General features: G+C 36.3%; 1 protein-coding gene across 3 annotated transcripts in view; it reads left to right on the forward strand.

The window, feature by feature from the left end:
• The window catches only part of IFT88 (intraflagellar transport 88), a 135,651-nt gene extending 121,795 nt beyond the window's left edge, over positions 1 to 13,856 (forward strand). For all 3 annotated transcript variants that reach the window (XM_055317336.1, XM_055317335.1, XM_055317334.1), the window contains 2 exons: positions 13,215 to 13,325; positions 13,558 to 13,856. In XM_055317336.1, the coding sequence (XP_055173311.1) occupies positions 13,215 to 13,325; positions 13,558 to 13,679 (233 nt within the window). In that variant the 3' untranslated portion in view covers positions 13,680 to 13,856. The remainder of the gene's footprint in view (positions 1 to 13,214; positions 13,326 to 13,557) is intronic.
• Positions 13,857 to 17,714: the final 3,858 nt, after the last annotated feature.

The raw sequence follows: 17,714 nt of genomic DNA on the forward strand, positions 1-17,714 counted from the left end.
TTGAGTGTCTGCCTTTGGCTCAGGTCATCATCCAGGAGTCCTGGGATCGAGTCCCATATCAGGCTCCCTGCAAAGAGCTTGCTTCTCCCTCTGCCTGTGTATCTGCCTCTCTGTGTGTCTCATGAATAAATAAAATCTTTGAAAAAAAAAGATGCTCAGATTATTGAGGCTAAATAACTCTCAAATGGGATAAAAATGCATATATTGTAGCCAAGTTACAATATATGAAAGGCAGAAAAAACTCTTGCTGATTTCTCAAAGCCTAAAAAGAAAACCAGAAATAGTAGAATATCTCCAATGTGTGCAGAGAAAATGACTTTCAACTTGGAATTGTATGCCATTGAGTCTATATTTCAAGAATGAACATAATACAAAGCCATTTTAGAGCATTTTTAACCAGCAGGTTCTCTTTAAAAGAAATCAAAAAGGGGGTACTTGAAGTTGAGGGGGGAAAGCCAGAAGTACAAAAAGAAAAGAAAGCAAATATGATGGCAAATAGGCTATTAAATCTAAGTATATGTTCAATATTTAAAATAATGGCAATACTCTATGTTGTAGAATTTTTAAAAATCAAGATACAGTTAAATTCCTAGACCACGGTACCATTTAAGGCAGGAATGTAAGTTGTCATTTAATAAAGCATTCAAAGATCCTGGCTTTGTTTGGGAGGAGGATAAAGAGACTGATTAATTTTAGATTATGTTAAATGCACATATTAAAATGCCTAAAATATCTAGTAAATATAAAAATAAGTGAAATGGGATGTATAACTTCCAAACTAGCAAAAGGTAAATATTTAAATGAACAGGTAAAACAGATGTTATATGTGACTCTAGAAATATGGACATCAAAAGTTTTTCTTTTGATACATTAGTAGCAGTGGAACAAAATAAAGTGTCTGGAAATAGACCCAAACATACATAGTCAATTAACCTTTAACAAGTGCGAAAAGCAATTTTATGGGAAGCAGTGCTAGAATAATTGGACATCCACATGCAAAATATAATAATAATAACTGATCTATACCTTACACCATATACAAAAATTAACTCAAGATGGATCATTAAGGAGGGCACGTGTTGTAATGAGCACTGGGTATTATGAATCACTGAACTCTACCTCTGAAACTAATAATATACTATATGTTAATTAATTGGAAGAAAAACAATAGATCACAAAATTGAAAACTATAAAACTTGCAGAAGAAAACACAGGAGAAAATCTTCATGATTTTGGGCTAGCCAGAGATTTCTTAACTATGACATTAAAAGCTTATGATCCATAAAATTTTTTAAAATGGATAAATTGAACTTCATCAAAATTAACTTTTACTTCTCAAAAGACACTGCTATAAAAGTGAAAAGGCAAGCCAAAATAGGAAAATACTTGAAAAATACATATCTGACAAGGAACTTGTATCTAAAATATAAAAAGAGCTCTTACAACTCAATAGTAAGTAGGAAAACAACCCAATTGTCTTTTTTTAATCATGAAAAAATATATTTTTTAAGATTTTATTTATTCATTTATGAGAGACACAGGGAGAGAGGCAGAGACATAAGCAGAGGGAGAAGCAGGCTCCCTACTGGGAGCCCAATGTGGGATTCGATTCCAGGACCCCGGAATGACAACCTGAGCCAGAGGCAGATGCTCAACCACTGAGCCACCCAGGTGCTCCGTCATGAAAATATTTGAACAGGCACTTCATGAAGGAAGGTCTATGAATGAGCATATATATGATAAGGGCTAATATCTAAAATATATAAAGAACACCTATAATGCAATAACAAAAAAAATAGATTTTAAAATAGAGAATTGAATAGACATTTTTCCAAAGAATGCATAAAGATGGTTAACACACATGAAAAGATGTTCAGCATCACTAATGATCAGGGAAATGCAAATCAAAATTACAATAAGACATCACTTCACACCGGTTAGAATGACTGTCATCTCAATGACAAGAGATATCAAGTATTGGTATGAATGTGGAGTAAAGGGAACCTTTGTACACTGTTGAGAATATAAATTGGTGCAGCCACCATGGAAAACAGTTGGAAACTCTTCAAAATATTAAAAATAGAACTATCATATGATCCAACAATCCCACTTCTGAGTTCATATCCAGAGGAAATGAAAACAGGATATTAAAGCAATATCTGCACTCCCATGTTCATTGTAGCATTATTCACAATAGCCAAGATATGGAAACAATCTAAGTCTCTGTCAACAGATAAAATGATGAAGATGTGGTGTATATGTGCAATAAGAGTATTAATCAGCCATATAAAATAAGGAAATCCTGCCATTTGCAGGCACCTTGGTAGTTCAGTCAGTTAAGAATCTGCTGTTGGCTCAGTTCATGATCCCAGGGTACTGGAATGGAGTCCTGAGCAGGGCTCCCTACTCAGCAGGGAGTCTGCTTCTCCCTCTGCCACTGCCCCTCCCCCTTGTTCATGCTCTCCTGAGCATTCTCTCAAATAAAATCCTTTTTTAAAAAGCATCATAAAAATTAATTTAAAACAAGGAAATCCTATTATTTGCAACAACAAATAATAGGATTGAATGGACCTTGGGGGCATTAAACAAAGTGAGATAAGTCTGACAGAAAGACAATACTGGGGGATCCCTGGGTGGCGCAGCTGTTTGGCACCTGCCTTTGGCCCAGGGCGCGATCCTGGAGACCCGGGATCGAATCTCACGTCGGGCTCCCGGTGCATGGAGCCTGCTTCTCCCTCTGCCTGTGTCTCTGCCTCTCTCTCTCTCTCTGTGTGTGTGTGTGTGTGTGTGTGTGTGTGACTATCATAAATAAATAAAAATTAAAAAAAAGAAAGACAATACTGTTTGATATTGCTCACATATGGAATAAAAAGCCAAACTTGTAGGAACAGAGAGTAGAATCATGGTTACCATGGTTATCAGGAGTGGAATTAGAAGGTAAATTAGTTCTGGAAATACAATGGACAACGTTGTGATTATAGTTAACAAAACTGTATTATATACTAAAAAGATGCTTGGAACTTAAGTGTTCCCAACCCCCCTGCCCCATGGTAATTATGTGACATGATGGAGGTGTTAACTAGTGCTATGTTAGTAATACTGCAGTATATATGTGTATCAAATCATCACATTGCATCCCATAAACTTACATAATGCTATATGTCAGTTACATCTCAATAAAGCTGGGGTGGGAGGAATAGTTCTCCAAAATCTATTCATGTTGGTGCCTCCCCTGTTATTATCCCCATAGCACACAAACATATGCTCTGTACTGCTGTAGTTTTTATATAGATTTACTTTTATTCACAGGGATTTAGGAAAGGAAAACATGTCCTCCACATTCTGAACAATACATCATATTAATTATTTAAAATAAACTAAGTCATCAAAAAATTTTGATAAAGAAGGTATACAGATGAAAATTAAGCACATGAAAATATGGCCACTTCTTAGTCATTGGGGAAATGAAATTAAAGCAACGATTAGATACCCAGTAGAATGACTAAAATTGAAAAGACTAACCATAACCAAGTGATGGTGAGGATGTGGAGCAATTGTTACTCTCATTCACTGTTGATGGGAATGTAAAATGGCACAACCATTTCAGAAAGTAGTTTGACAGTTTCTTTTATTTTTTTTTTAAGATTTATTCATTCATTCATTCATTCATTCAGAGAGAGGCAGAGACGCAGAGGGAGAAGCAGGCCCCATGCAGGAAGCCCAACTCAGGACTTGATCTCGGGTCTCCAGGATCACACCCCAGGCTGCAGGCGGCGCTAAACCGCTGCGCCACCGGGGCTGCCCGACAGTTTCTTTTAAAGTTAGACATATATTTACCATACAACCTAGCTATTCTAAGATTTTACTCAAGAAAAATGAAAGTATGTGTCCACACAAAGACTTGGACAAAAATATTCATTAGCAGCTTTATTTCAAATACCCCCAAACTGGAAACAACACAAAAGTCATCAACAAAGGAATAAATTGTAGCATGTCTACACAACTACTTCACAATTAAATGGAAAAACACCTGAAACATCATAGCTGAATCTCTGCTGAATCAAAGAAGCCAGGTTTTTTAAAAAGAGCACACACATACGTAGTGATGGAAAACAGATCAGTAGTTACCTGAAGATTGGGATGGATGAATGGGGCGGGAAGTGGGAATGAGGAATTTCAAAGGGGCAAAGGGAAACTGGAGGGTGATAGATTTGTACTTCATCCTCATTATATTGATGGCTTTATGAGACACCTCTATCCACACATTAAGTGTGTGCCATCTTTTGTATGTTGATTATAACTACATATACCTGGGGCAGGGACAGGGTTGGTCTCCCTGGTGATGCACAGTGTAAAGAAAAGATTTACATGAGAGAAACGTGAGTCAAATCTATTCCTTTGCTAGAGCCTTAAAGCATCACATTGCTCTCTCCAATGAACTCTCTTAACTTCAGAAAGATAATAGTTTCCTAAAATACTACCAAAAATGAATACTATTACAGAAAATGTAGACTTTCAGACAAAAACAAAGGAAAAAACTAAGGTTACTCAAAATTTTGTACCCAGATAATAATACTGCTAAATGTTGTAGCATGCTTACTTTATTTGCCATCATATCCTTAGTAAATTTTAGGAGTAGAATTGCCAAATGTAAAGATGTGTAAACTTTTGCCTTTTTAAAAAAATCATGGTCAAAACCAAAAAAATACTATCTTAATTAACATTAAGTGTACAGTGTTAGTGCTGCATTGGTGTGCAGCAGGTCTCTAGAACTTTCTCATCTTGCAAACCTGAAACTCTATACCCAGTGAACAACTACTGCCCTTTTCCCCCTCTATTCTCCCCACCACTGGCAACCACTGTCTATTCTGTTTCTTGCAAAACTAAAACTGTACCCATTTAACAACAATCCTCTCCTACCCCCTAGCTTCTATTACACTTAGTATAATGTCCTCGAGGGTCATCCATGATGTAGCATATGACCAGATTTTCTTCCTTTTTAAGGGTGAGCAATATTCCCTTGTATGTATACACAGTATTTTCTTTATTCATTCATCTATTAATGGATATTTAGATTGCTGCTATCTCTCGGCTATTATAAATAATAATGAACAGGAGGTGTGCAGATATCTCTACAAGATCCTTTTGAATATATACCCAGAAGCAGAATTGCTGGGTCATATGGCAATTCTATTTTTAATATTTTGAGAAACCTTCTTACTGTTTTACATAGCACTACACCATTTACATTTCTGCCAGAAGTGTAGAGGTAATGTACTTGGCGACACTTGTTATTTTCTGTTACTTGGTATTGGCTACCTAATGGGTGTGAGGTCATGTTTCATTGTGCTTTTCATTTTCATTTCCCTGATGATTAGTAATGTTGAGCATCCTTTCCTATACTTGTTGGCCATTTAAATATCTTCTTTAGAGAAATGTCTATGCAAGTTCTTTGCCTAACTTTTTAATTGGGTTGTTTATGTTATGGTTGTTGAGTTGTAGGATTTTTTAATAAGTATAGATATTAACCTCATCAAATATATGGCTTGCAGATATATTTTCTCATTCCTCAGGTTGTCTTCCACCCTGTTGGATTGTTTGCTTTGCTGCACAGTTTTTAAAGTTTAATGTAATCCCATTTGTCTTTTCTTTCTTTTGTTGCCTGTGCTTTTGGTGTCACACCCAAGAAATCATGCCAAATCCAGTGTCATGAAGCTTTCCAGACCCTGTGTTTTCTTCTAGGAGTTTTATAATTTCAGGTCTTACATTTACGTCTTTAATTCATTTTGAATTAATGTTTGCATATTGTGTGAGATAAGGATCCAACCTCATTATATGGATATAGATAGACACTTTTACCAACACTGTTCAAGGAACTGTCCTTTCTCCATTGTACACATGGTTTTTGCTACTTCATTCTATTAATGTGATATGTTATACAGATTAGTTTTCATATATTGAACCACCCTTGCATTCCAAGAATAAATTCCATTTGGTCCACATGATGAAGAACCATAGTTCTTTTAATATGTTGTCAAGTTAAATTTCATTTTTAAAGGTTTTTTTATTATTATTATTCATGAGAGACAGAGAGGGAGAGAGAGGCAGAGACACAGGCAGAGGGAGAAGCAGGCTCCATGCAAGGAGCCCGACATGGGACTTAATCCGGGGTCTCCAGGACCACGCCCTGGGCCAAAGGCAGCGCTAAACCGCTAAGCCACCCGGGCTGCCCCATAAATTTGCATTTTATTGAAGATTTTTGTATCAGTAGTCATCAGGGATATTGATCTATAGTTTTCGTATAGTATCTTTGTATGATTTGGGTATAGATGTTCTATGCTTTCCTCATAGAATGAATTTGGAGGTGTTCCCTCCTTTTCAGTTTTATTTGGAAGTTTGAGAAGTATTGGTGTTATTTCTTCTTTAAATATTTGATAGAATTCTCCAGTAAAGCCATCTGGTCCAAGGGTTTTCTTTGTTGGGAGGTATTTGATTACTGATTAAATCCACTTGTTACTTCTAGGTCATTCATATTTTTTATTTCTTCATTAGTCAGTCTTAGTACATTGTATGTTTCTAGAAACTTAATTATTTATGATATGTTACCCAATTTTTTCACATAAAATTGTTCACAGTAGTCTTCTATGATCCTTTTTATTTCTGTGGCATCAGTTGTAATGTCTCCTCTCATTTCTGATTTATTTGTCTTCACATCTTCATTTGTTATTTTGTCTTTTCTCTTTTTCTCAGTCTAGCTAAGGGTTTGTTTTCTTGAACTTTTCAAAAAAAACTAACTCCTAGTTTTATTTTTTTTATTATTTTTCTCTGCTATATTGTGTTTATTTCTTTTCACATATTTATAATTTCCTTCCTTTTGCTAAGTCAGGTTTAGTTCTTCTCTTTTTAATTCTTTGAGGTGTTTATTTAGTTTTTTTTTTTTAATTTATTTATTTATGATAGAGAGAGAGAGAGAGGCAGAGACACAGGCAGAGGGAGAAGCAGGCTCCATGCACCGGGAGCCCGATGTGGGATTCGATCCTGGGTCTCCAGGATCACGCCCTGGGCCAAAGGCAGGTGCGCCAAACCACTGCGCCACCCAGGGATCCCTATTTAGTTTTTTTTTTAATACTTTATTTATTTATTCATGAAAGACAGAGAGAAGCAGAGACATAGGCAGAGGGAGAAGCAGGCTCCTTGCAGGGAGCCTGACTCGATCCCAGGACCCCGGATCACACCCTGAGCTGAAGGCAGATGCTCAACCACTGAGCCACCCAGGCCAGGCAAACCTATTTAGGTTATTAATTTGAAATCTTTCTTCTTTTAAATGCATATATTTATGGGGATCCCTGGGTGGCGCAGCGGTTTGGCGCCTGCCTCTGGCCCAGGGCGCGATCCTGGAGACCCAGGATCGAATCCCATGTCGGGCTCCCGGTGCATGGAGCCTGCTTCTCCCTCTGTCTGTGTCTCTGCCTCTCTCTCTCTCTGTGACTATCATAAATAAATAAAAATTTTAAAAAATGCATATATTTATAACTATACTGCTCTTAGTACAGCTTCTGCCACATCCAGTAATGGTATGTTTTGTTTTCGTTGGCTTCGAGACACTTTTAAATTCCCCTTATGATTTCTTCTTTGTCTCATTGAGTGTTCAAGAGTGTGATTGGTATGATTTCAAACTTCTTAAATTTGTTGAAATTTGTTTAATAGCTAACCTAAGATTTATCCTGGATAATTAATTGTTCCATGTGCACTGGAACATTTATCCTGCTGTTGTTGGATGATGTATTCTGTAAATATCTGTTCAGTCTAAACTATAGTGTTGCAAGTCCTCTGGTTCCTTTTGATATTCTGCTCACTGATCTATTATGGAAAGTGAGACATTGAAACCTCCTAGTATTACTATGTTACTATCTTTTCTTTTTCATTTCTGTCAATGTTCCTTTCATATATTGGGTCCTCTGCTGTTAAAGTGCATATATAATTATTATATCTTCTTGGTGAACTGGCCTTTTGATCATTATATAATGTCCTTTATCTCTGTGACAGTTTTTGACTTAAAGTCCATGTTGTTTGAAATAAGTATGGCCACTCCTATTCTCTTCTTGTTACCATTTTCATGGAATATCTTTTTTCATCATTTCACGTTTAGCCTATGTGTGTCATTGTATCTAAAGTTAGTCTCTGGGGCACCTCGGTGGCTTAGTCAGTTAAGCATTTGCCTTCGGCCTAGGTCATGATCTCAGGGTCCTGGGATCAAGCCTCGAGTCAGGCTCCCTGCTCAGTGGGGTCTGCTTCTGCCTCTCCCTCAAATGTGTGCTTGCTCTCTCTCTCTCTCAAATAAAATATTTTTAAAATAAATATAGTTTCTTATAGATAACATATAGCTGTAAATTTTTTTTAACCTATCAGCCACTCTGTGTCTTTTTAAGGAGTTTAATCCGTTCATATTTAAAATAATTACAAATAGATAAGTACTTACTATTGCCATTATGTTAAATTTTTTGTATGCCTTGTAGTTATTTTGTCCTTTCCCTCTCTTGCTGTCTTCTTTTGTGTGTCATTGCTTTTTTCACTTGTTTGTATTTTTTGTAGCAGCGTACATTCAATCCTTTCTGATTTTCTTTTGTGTATCTTCTGTAGGTGATTACCATGGGAATTACATAAACATCCTATACTTATAACAATCTATTTCAATTTATTTTAAACTAATAACAACTTCAATTACACACAAAAACTTTACTCCTTTACATTGCCCCAACACTGTGTTATCAATATTACAAATTATATCTTTTTATCATTTGTATTCATTAACATAATTTCATAGTTATTTTTATGATTTTATCTTTTATATACTACACCTGAATTAAAAGTGATTTATGTACTACCATGGCAGTATTACAGGATTCTGTGTTTATATTTACCTTTACAGAGAGCTTTATATTTTCGTATGATTTTTCTCTTATAATCTAATGTCCTTTTGTTTCAATTTAAAGGATTTAGCAATTCATGCAAGGCACGTCTAGTGGTGATAAATTCCCCTGCTTTTCTTTATCCAGGAAAGTCTACTTCTCCGTCCTTTTTGAAGGATAGTTTTGCCAAATATTGTATTCTTGGTTGGCAGATATTTCTTCTTTCTTTACTTTGAAGATACCATCCCATTCCCTTGTAGCCTGTAATGTCTCTGCTGTGAAAGCTCATCATTATATGCTGGCTTCCTTGTTTATGATGAATTAGCTTTTCTCTTGCTCATTTTAAGATTCTTTGTCTTTGAATTTTCACTTTGATTATAATGGGTCTCAATGGGCATCTTGTTATGTCCATCCTATTTGGAGTTCCTTGAGTTCTTGAATTTGGATATTCATTTCCTTTCTCATATTTGGGAAGTTTTCACCCATTATTTCTTCAAATCTCTCTGCCCCATAATATGTATATTGATCTCTTTCTGGGACTCTTATAATACATATATTCATTTATGTCCCAAAATCTAAATTATGCTTCATAAGTCTCTTAGGCTTTCCTCACATTTCTTCATTCTGTTTACTTTTTGTTCTTCTGAGATGGTAATTTCAGATGACCTCTCTGCGAGCTCACAGATCCTTTATTCTCTCTGACCACATCTGTGTTTGAATCCTTCTAGTGCATTTTCAATTCAGTTATTGTTTTATTCTTCAGCCTCAGAATTTCTGCTTGGTCCTTTTTTAGTTTCTGTCTCTGATAGTTTACTTTCATTCATGCTTCATGTTTCTGATTTTATTTATTGTCTGTCTGTGTTCTCCTGTAGCACACTGAGCTTATTTAAGACATTTATTTTGGATTTTTTGTTGGGTGATCAATAGATTTCCATTTCCTCAGGGTCAATTTCTGAAGATTTGTTTTTTTTCTCTCATTGGGCCATGTTTTCATGTTTCTTGCTATTTCTTCATATGAAAAAACAGCCACTTTTCTCTGGTTTAGGTGCCTGGCTGTGTACAAGGGAAACTGTCACATGTGAGCCCCACTAGAGACAATGGGAGTTTCTTAAAGCTTTTATGGTATGGTATGGCATCTTCTCTCAGCTTTTATACGTAATTTCCCAATTAGAGAGGTTTCAGGATCTGTAATCTGTTACTTCCTCTGATATCTATAGCGCTGTAGGACCTCTAGCACTACCATAAGCTACTGAGCCCTCTTTTGTTCTGGGCAGCCCCCATGCATCCAAGATGTGCCAATTCCCCATTAGCGCTCTGAGTCAGGTGAGACCAGGCCCTTGGGAATCACTGCCAACACCACAAGCTGGACTACTGGATGTACATTCTACTCTAATTTTTCCTTGCTCAGGAAGAAGCCATGAGCTTGATCCTTTCCCTAGATCACAGCAAGCTGTGTTAGCTTCTGGGCATAGTGAGAGAATGTACTCTGGCACTGCAACAAACCACCAAGCTCTCTTTTGTTATCATCAAGAGTATGTTGGTTCCTTATCAGCACTCCAAGTAAAGCAAAACAGAAACCAGTCTCTCACATGGTTCCTTAAAAAGCCAAGATGTTGGATGTATGTTCCATCCTACTTTTTCCTCCCCAAGGGAGAATGTTGGGACTTTTTCTCCCAATCTGAGTTATGCCAGTTTGTGATAAGGACTGACACAGTTGACATCAAATGGCTTTTCTTACCTGTTTCAATGCAATTGTTCTTGGATTTGAGTTTATCTGGGGTACTGCAGATAAACTGGTTTCTGGAATTCTCATAAAGGTATTTTGGACTGTATTGTCAAGCTGGTATCTTTGTGAGGGAAAAAGTTCTGGAGATTCCTCTTCTACTTATCTTGGTGACCACAAAATTAAGTGTTGATATATACTACCACATTAATCTCGAAGGTTTGTTCATTTCACTTACCTGATATTTTTAAAATCTTGGCCATTTTAATAGGCAATGTTGAATCTTACATTTAGAATTATGTGGAGGTTTAAATTATGTAATACTTGGTACCTACAAAAGAATCAATTTAGCACTCTTCAGTTACAAAGCATATAAAATTAAAATTAATGAAGGTATCATAAAGCATTAGAATCAGAACGTTACTCCTATGCCTATCTATGTGCTTTTTCTCACACCACCTCCTGCCTTCCCTACAGGTAACCACTGTGAGAGGGTTTTGGGTTTTTTTATGTTTTATGTATATCCAGGTTTATATTTTTTTAGTTTGCCTTTTCACATACAGTTTTATCATGTATGCAAACACTTTTTAATTTTGCTTTTTTTAAGCTTTATAAAGATGGTACCTAGAATTCTGACTTGACTTTCTTCACTTAATATGTTTCAAAGGCTAAGTAAATTTAAATATTTTTATATGTTTATTAACCAATTGTATTGCTTATTACTCTGGGAATGATCTATATACATTGTCTATTTCATTGGGTATTCTCTTTTTTCTGGTATAGGTAAGTTTCAAGAATCCTATTACTCTAAATTCTATGATTCTAAGATTTTTCTCTTATAAAAGTATCATTTGGAAGTTTTAATGTTAATTGATTGATAATTCAGATAAATTAATCTCCAGATTCTTGTTTTTGGAAGCTATTTAATATGTTAACTTTCCTCTAGGAAATAGTAATTGTTGTTTGTTGCTGTGGTGAAACAAATATAATAACTTGTTTCATTATTTAGGCATAAAACTCACCCATACTTATAAATGCTTATTGATCCATTTACACTTGCCCATGTTACTCCATGAAAGTTGATTGAAAATTATGAAATGAGAATATTTATGATATGCCCTCACTGATGTTTTATAATAGAAAATGTTTAAAAAACATATTCATGGCTTTTCAGTTGGGCATTTGGAAGTTCTTGTAAGGAAGTCTATTTTTATTTTTTAAAGTTTGCTCTTTCCACAGAATTGGAATCCTTCAGTATGTTAGGATTTCAGAAGTGCTATGGATGCCTGAAGGAGATGTCAGAGTTTTGTTTTATTCATATAGATAACATATATGAATATGAAAACTGAAAAAAGAAATAGTGCCTACAATGGTTTTCAAACTCTTTGACTTGAGCTCACTTAATCCCGTTGAAAGATACCCATTTATCCTTACAGATGGAAAAGATGGACCTAATTATAACAAAAAATTAGAAGGGAGCACAATTATAAAAAAAAATACTAAAATGTTTACACCCATTCAGTGTCTAAAACTAAGGATTTTATTTTCCAATAATAGCAGTGGGGGGAAATAGTAATGCTTTTTATAAGAACTTAGACTCAAAATTTTTGTTCGGTTGGCCACCATCAAAATATGGGGATTTTAAAGACTGCCTTGTTTTGGTTTAATCCCAGAGTCGTTATCAATACACTAAAATATGAAGTATACTCAGCAAAGAAATGATCAGTATATGTTGATGGACAGCTCTTATTAAAAGTGAATCTCCCATAATAGGAAAAAATGGCATTATGGGAATTTTAAGGGAAAGAAATAAAAACTGTAGAGCTAGAGGAGTGTTTCTTTTACAAAATATATTGGAAATTTAAGGTTGAGAATTACTCTCTAGTATTTCCTACTAATGTGAGTATTCAGCCCCATTTGAAAATCTTCAGTGATATGGATTGCAGTTTTTCCCATGGCAGCCAGTCCGTATTTGGATGCTATAATCCTTTTAAAAGTTTTCCTTATACTAAGCCAAAATCTATTCTGTATAGGGTAAATCTAATCCTCTTCTACATGAACATTTTCCAAATGTTTGAAGAAAGTAATTATATGATCCAGGTCCTCTCCTACCTCTTCTTCTGTTTTTCATTTGATGTGATTTTAGGACCACTCACCAGCTTTGATAATGAGGTTGATGATACAGCTCATACTCATCTTACGACTTCCAGTTTGTTCCTTCTCCAGTTGCTCTTTGTTCTTTCCTAGGTTATACTTGTCAACATGGTCTCTAACTTCTCACCAGTGAATCTATAAAATTGAAACCTGTATACAGGTTTCATACATGTGAAAGCCTACATATAAAGAGTACTTCTAAGTGGTTTTATCTATGTTAAAGATTGCCAACAAGAGGTTTCTTTTAAGTTTCAGGAAACAAGAATTATATTCCTCAGAAGTTGGCTTCCAAATGAAGCAACCTGTTTTTTTGTTTGTTTGTTTTTGCAACCTGTTTCTTGGCAAATAACTATACTTTAAGATTCATAATATAGCGTTATGTTTTCTCAACATGTAAAACAAATGCATTTTTATCTTTGTGTTTTCAGATAGTGACCAGAACTGTAGTGCCAGTAGTAAAGGTGAACGACTAAGTGCCAAACTCAGAACTTTACCTGGAACAAATGAACCTTATGAAAGTAGCAGTAACAAAGAAATAGGCAAGTGCTGGTGCTCCCCACCCAGTTCCTACAGGCGTAATCAGGTCTGGAGAAGATTTGGTGAGATGGCAAAATGTATAACTGGGCATTAAGAATTTTTTATATACAGACAAAATTTTAAATGACTTGGGAGAGCATTTCTGCTCACTCAGTTCAGTTTAGATTATGAGATTAATTGGTTTCACATTTATTGTATTTATTATTCTAATGTAACATCTGTTTTGAAACCTAGATGCCTCCTATGTGGATCCACTTGGCCCTCAAATAGAAAGACCAAAAACTGCAGCCAAAAAAAGAATCGACGAGGATGATTTTGCTGATGAAGAATTAGGAGATGATTTGCTTCCAGAATAATATACACTTTAAAATTTTACTTACTAAATGAAAGAAATTACCAGACAAGATAATACTTATGGGAAATTTTGGATTAAACACCCAGATTTTAATTTTGTACACTGTCAAAACCTTAAATAAGTGTATTCTACATGATGGGTCTAAGTTTTGTTTTATATGGAATAAAAATATGTGAAACTAATGCTTTAGGCTAGTGACTTCCTTACTCTTGAAAACATTGACCACAGTAATAATTAACATTTTGAAGCTAGCACCGCCTAGTACCTACACATACATGTTAAGTATGTGGGTATGCTCACAGAAATTTACCCTTACTACTGCAGTGTATGCTGATATTTTCTGTGATTTCATTAAAATAAAGTGTTAGCAATGAAAACACTACATTGATTTCATCATTCACAGCTTGTAAAATACAGTGCTAGGACATATCACTGATGGATCTGCAGTTAAGGTTAATTACTTAGAGTTTAGAAACTGTTAAGTCTTTAGAAGGTTTCCCTCACAGGGATTATAATACTATTAAAACAATTATGTTTTGGATAGTATAGTGAGAGAAAATACCAAACCATAACCATATTGCTCTTTTCTGAATTTCCTTTCTACAGTCCAGTAGCATGTACCAATAGCACTGAGCAATGATAGCTCTTTTCCCATTCATGACTTGGGTGTGATCCTGGGGTCCTGAGATTGAGTCCCACTTCGGGCTCCCTGCATGGAGCCTGCTTCTCCCTCTGCCTGTGTCTCTGCCTCTCTCTCTCTCTCTCTCTCTCTCTCTCTCCCTCTCTCTCTCTCTCTCTGTGTGTGTCTCTCATTAATAAATAAAATCTTTAAAAAGAAAAGAAACTGGCAATTGTATCAGTTGCTGTGAAGATGAATTGACAGGCAGGTTGGAGGGGAAGGGAAAGATTAGAACTCCTAGTATCCTGGGCAAGACTGAGAACAGATTTTTTTTTTTAAAGATTTTTATTTACTTACTACAGTGAGAGCACAAACGGGGGAAGCAGCAGAGACAGACGGGGGAGCAGACTCCCCACTGAGCAGGAAGCCCAACACCAGACTCCATCCTGGGACTCTGGGATCATGACCTGAGCCAAAGGCAGATGCTTAACCAACTGAGCCACCCAGGTGCCCCTGAGACCAGGTTTTTAGCAATAGAAATAAGAATTGGTCGATTCAGCATCCATTTTGGAGGCAGACATAAAAATATTTATCCAATGGATTGGATATGGGTTGCAAGGGAAAGAGGAAAGGATGAGGAACTGAGAGGAGTGGATGTGGGGGTGGGGATGAGCTATGATTTAACCATTTTAGATTTGAGATGTCTCTTCAGCATCCAATTGGAGATAGAAACAATGCAGTTAGATTTACAAACTTGGCAATTAGAAGAGGTAAGGGCTGGTGATGCAAGGTGGAGAACTCTCAGTGTAGAGATAGTATTCAATATCACTGCAATTGAATGAGACCATTTAGAAAAAGTAAAAGAGAAGTCTAAGTGACCAGCCCTGGAGGTCAGGAAAGAGGAGGTCAGTTTAAAAAAAAAAAAAAAAAAAAAAGCAGTAAGTGATGTAGGAGGTTTCATATTTGAGGGGAATGAGACTTCCAGTTCTAAAAAGGATGCAAGAGGTCATATTAGGCCAATACTCCCACCGTAACATCTATGGGGGGAAAGCAACAAATCATTGTAAGAATCATGTTTAAAGTCACAGCTGTGAAAGCAGTAATATTATAATTCTAGATTGAAAAGAACTCTTTCTGATGAGTTGATGATCCTGGCTGTCTTCATTTCATCTCTGGAGACATTTGTCAGTTTTGAGCATGGGCTGAAAATAAGGGTTGGCCTGAAAAAGGGGGTCTTTTAGGGAAAAGAAAAACTAGAAGAACTTTCAGTAGTTGTGTGGTTGTGGTTGGCACAACAAACTAAAAACTTTGAGAAGCCCCTAATTTTTTACCAGTTTTCCACCATGGGCATTTGCTGAGCTCTATGGTGGTCCTGGAGTCTGGGGAACTGCGCTGTTAAAGTTTTTAAAGCCTAAGGAGATTTAAAGTTAAATGTCCCACAATCTTAGGGTCCTTAGGGGACAAAGTTCTGCTATAGGGAAGGGCTTTCCACAATTACGCAATTTGTCTATCCTCAAGACATTTGCTCCTTTGTGAGCTGTGTGGGGTAGGAGGCTAATGATTTAAATTCAAAACCTCCAGGGGCTGACTTGACTCTCTTGCTGTCTTTCACAGCTGAGGAGACAGATCTGCCAAGCTCTCAATCCAAAACCCTGGAAGGACAGATTCGAACCAGAGGTGAACTGACTTACAAAAACTGCAACCCAGCCCCAACTTAGCTCAATCCTGGATTGAACCAACATCATTAGTCCCAAATAATCTCTGCCAGCAGAAGAAAGAAGAACTTTCTCTAGTGACAATATCATTTTGTAGCCTCTGTGGTTCTTATATATCTAACATTAAGCATACAGTAAAAAATAAGAGCAAGAAAATAGCCAACAAACAAACAACATAAATAGAAGCAGACCCTTAGATAATCCAGATAATAGATCTAAAGATGGACTTTAAAACAACTATGATTAGTATATATTAAATAAAATGGAGAAAGATGGACAAAATGAATGAAAAGTAGAGAATTTTAAGAGTATATTGTAATGTATGAACAAGAGTCAAATGGATAACCTAGAACTGAAAGATACAATATTTGAAATTAATTTATTTGAATGGATTTAACAATGTACTGGACATAGCAAAAGTCAGGATTAGTGAAGTGGTCATTAGAAAATACCAAAATTGAAGCACAAATGAAATAATGGAAAGAATAAAGCAGATGAACAAATAAGCCAGGCAAGAAATGGGCAGATGTGAAAAGACATTTCTCCAAAGAAGACACAAATGGCCAACTGACACATTAAAAAATATTCAACATCACTCAGCATCAGGAAAATACAAATCAAAACTGTAATGAGATATCACCTCACACCAGTCAGAATGGCTGAAATTAAAAATTCAGGAAACAACAAATGTTGGTGGGGATGTGGAGAAAGAGGAGCCTCTTACACTGTAGGTGGGAATGCAAGTTGGTGCAGCCACTCTGAAATACAGTATGGAGGTTCCCCCAAGAAGTTAAAAATAGAACTACCATATGACCCAGCAATTGCACTACTAGGTATTTATCCAAAGGATGCAAACATAGTGATCCAAAGGGGCACCTACACCCCAATGTTTATAGCAGCAATGTCCACAATAGCCAGACTATGGAAAGAGCCCAGATGCCCATCAACAGATGAATGGATAAAGAAGATATGGTAAATATACATAGTGGAATATGACTCAGCCCTTAAAAAAAAAAAAAGAAATCTTGGCATTTGCAATGATGTAGATGGAACTAGAGGATATTATGCTGGGCGAAATAAGTCAATGAGAGAAAGACAATTATCATATGATTTCACTCAAATGTGGAACTTAAGAAACAAGGCAGAAGATCATAGGGGAAGAGAGGGAAAATTAAAATAAGAAGAAATCAGAGAGGGAGACAAACCATAAGAGACTCTTAACTATAGGAAACAAACGGAGGGTGGGTGGGGGGATGGGGAAACTGGGTGATAGGAATTAAGGAGGGCACATGATGTAATGAGCACCGGGTATTATATGCAACTAATGAATCACTGAACTCAATCTCTGCCAATAATACTCTATATATTAATTGAATTTAAGTAAAATAAATTTTTAAATTTTTTAAAGATTAAAGCAGATGATAAGATATTTGGGACATGGTCAGAAGTTTAAATAAATATGATAGGAATCTCAGAAAGGAAAGAAAATGGATTAAAAGTAACATTTGAAGAGACAGTGTCTAAAATTATCCCAGATTGGGGATCCCTGGGTGGCGCAGTGGTTTGGCGCCTGCCTTTGGCCCAGGGCGCGATCCTGGAGACCCGGGATCGAATCCCACGTCGGGCTCCCGGTGCATGGAGCCTGCTTCTCCCTCTGCCTGTGTCTCTGCCTCTCTCTCTCTCACTGTGTGCCTATCATAAA

The sequence above is a fragment of the Nyctereutes procyonoides genome, unplaced genomic scaffold (genome assembly GCF_905146905.1).
Source record: "Nyctereutes procyonoides isolate TBG_1078 unplaced genomic scaffold, NYPRO_anot_genome, whole genome shotgun sequence".
Taxonomy (NCBI): Eukaryota; Metazoa; Chordata; class Mammalia; order Carnivora; family Canidae; genus Nyctereutes; species Nyctereutes procyonoides.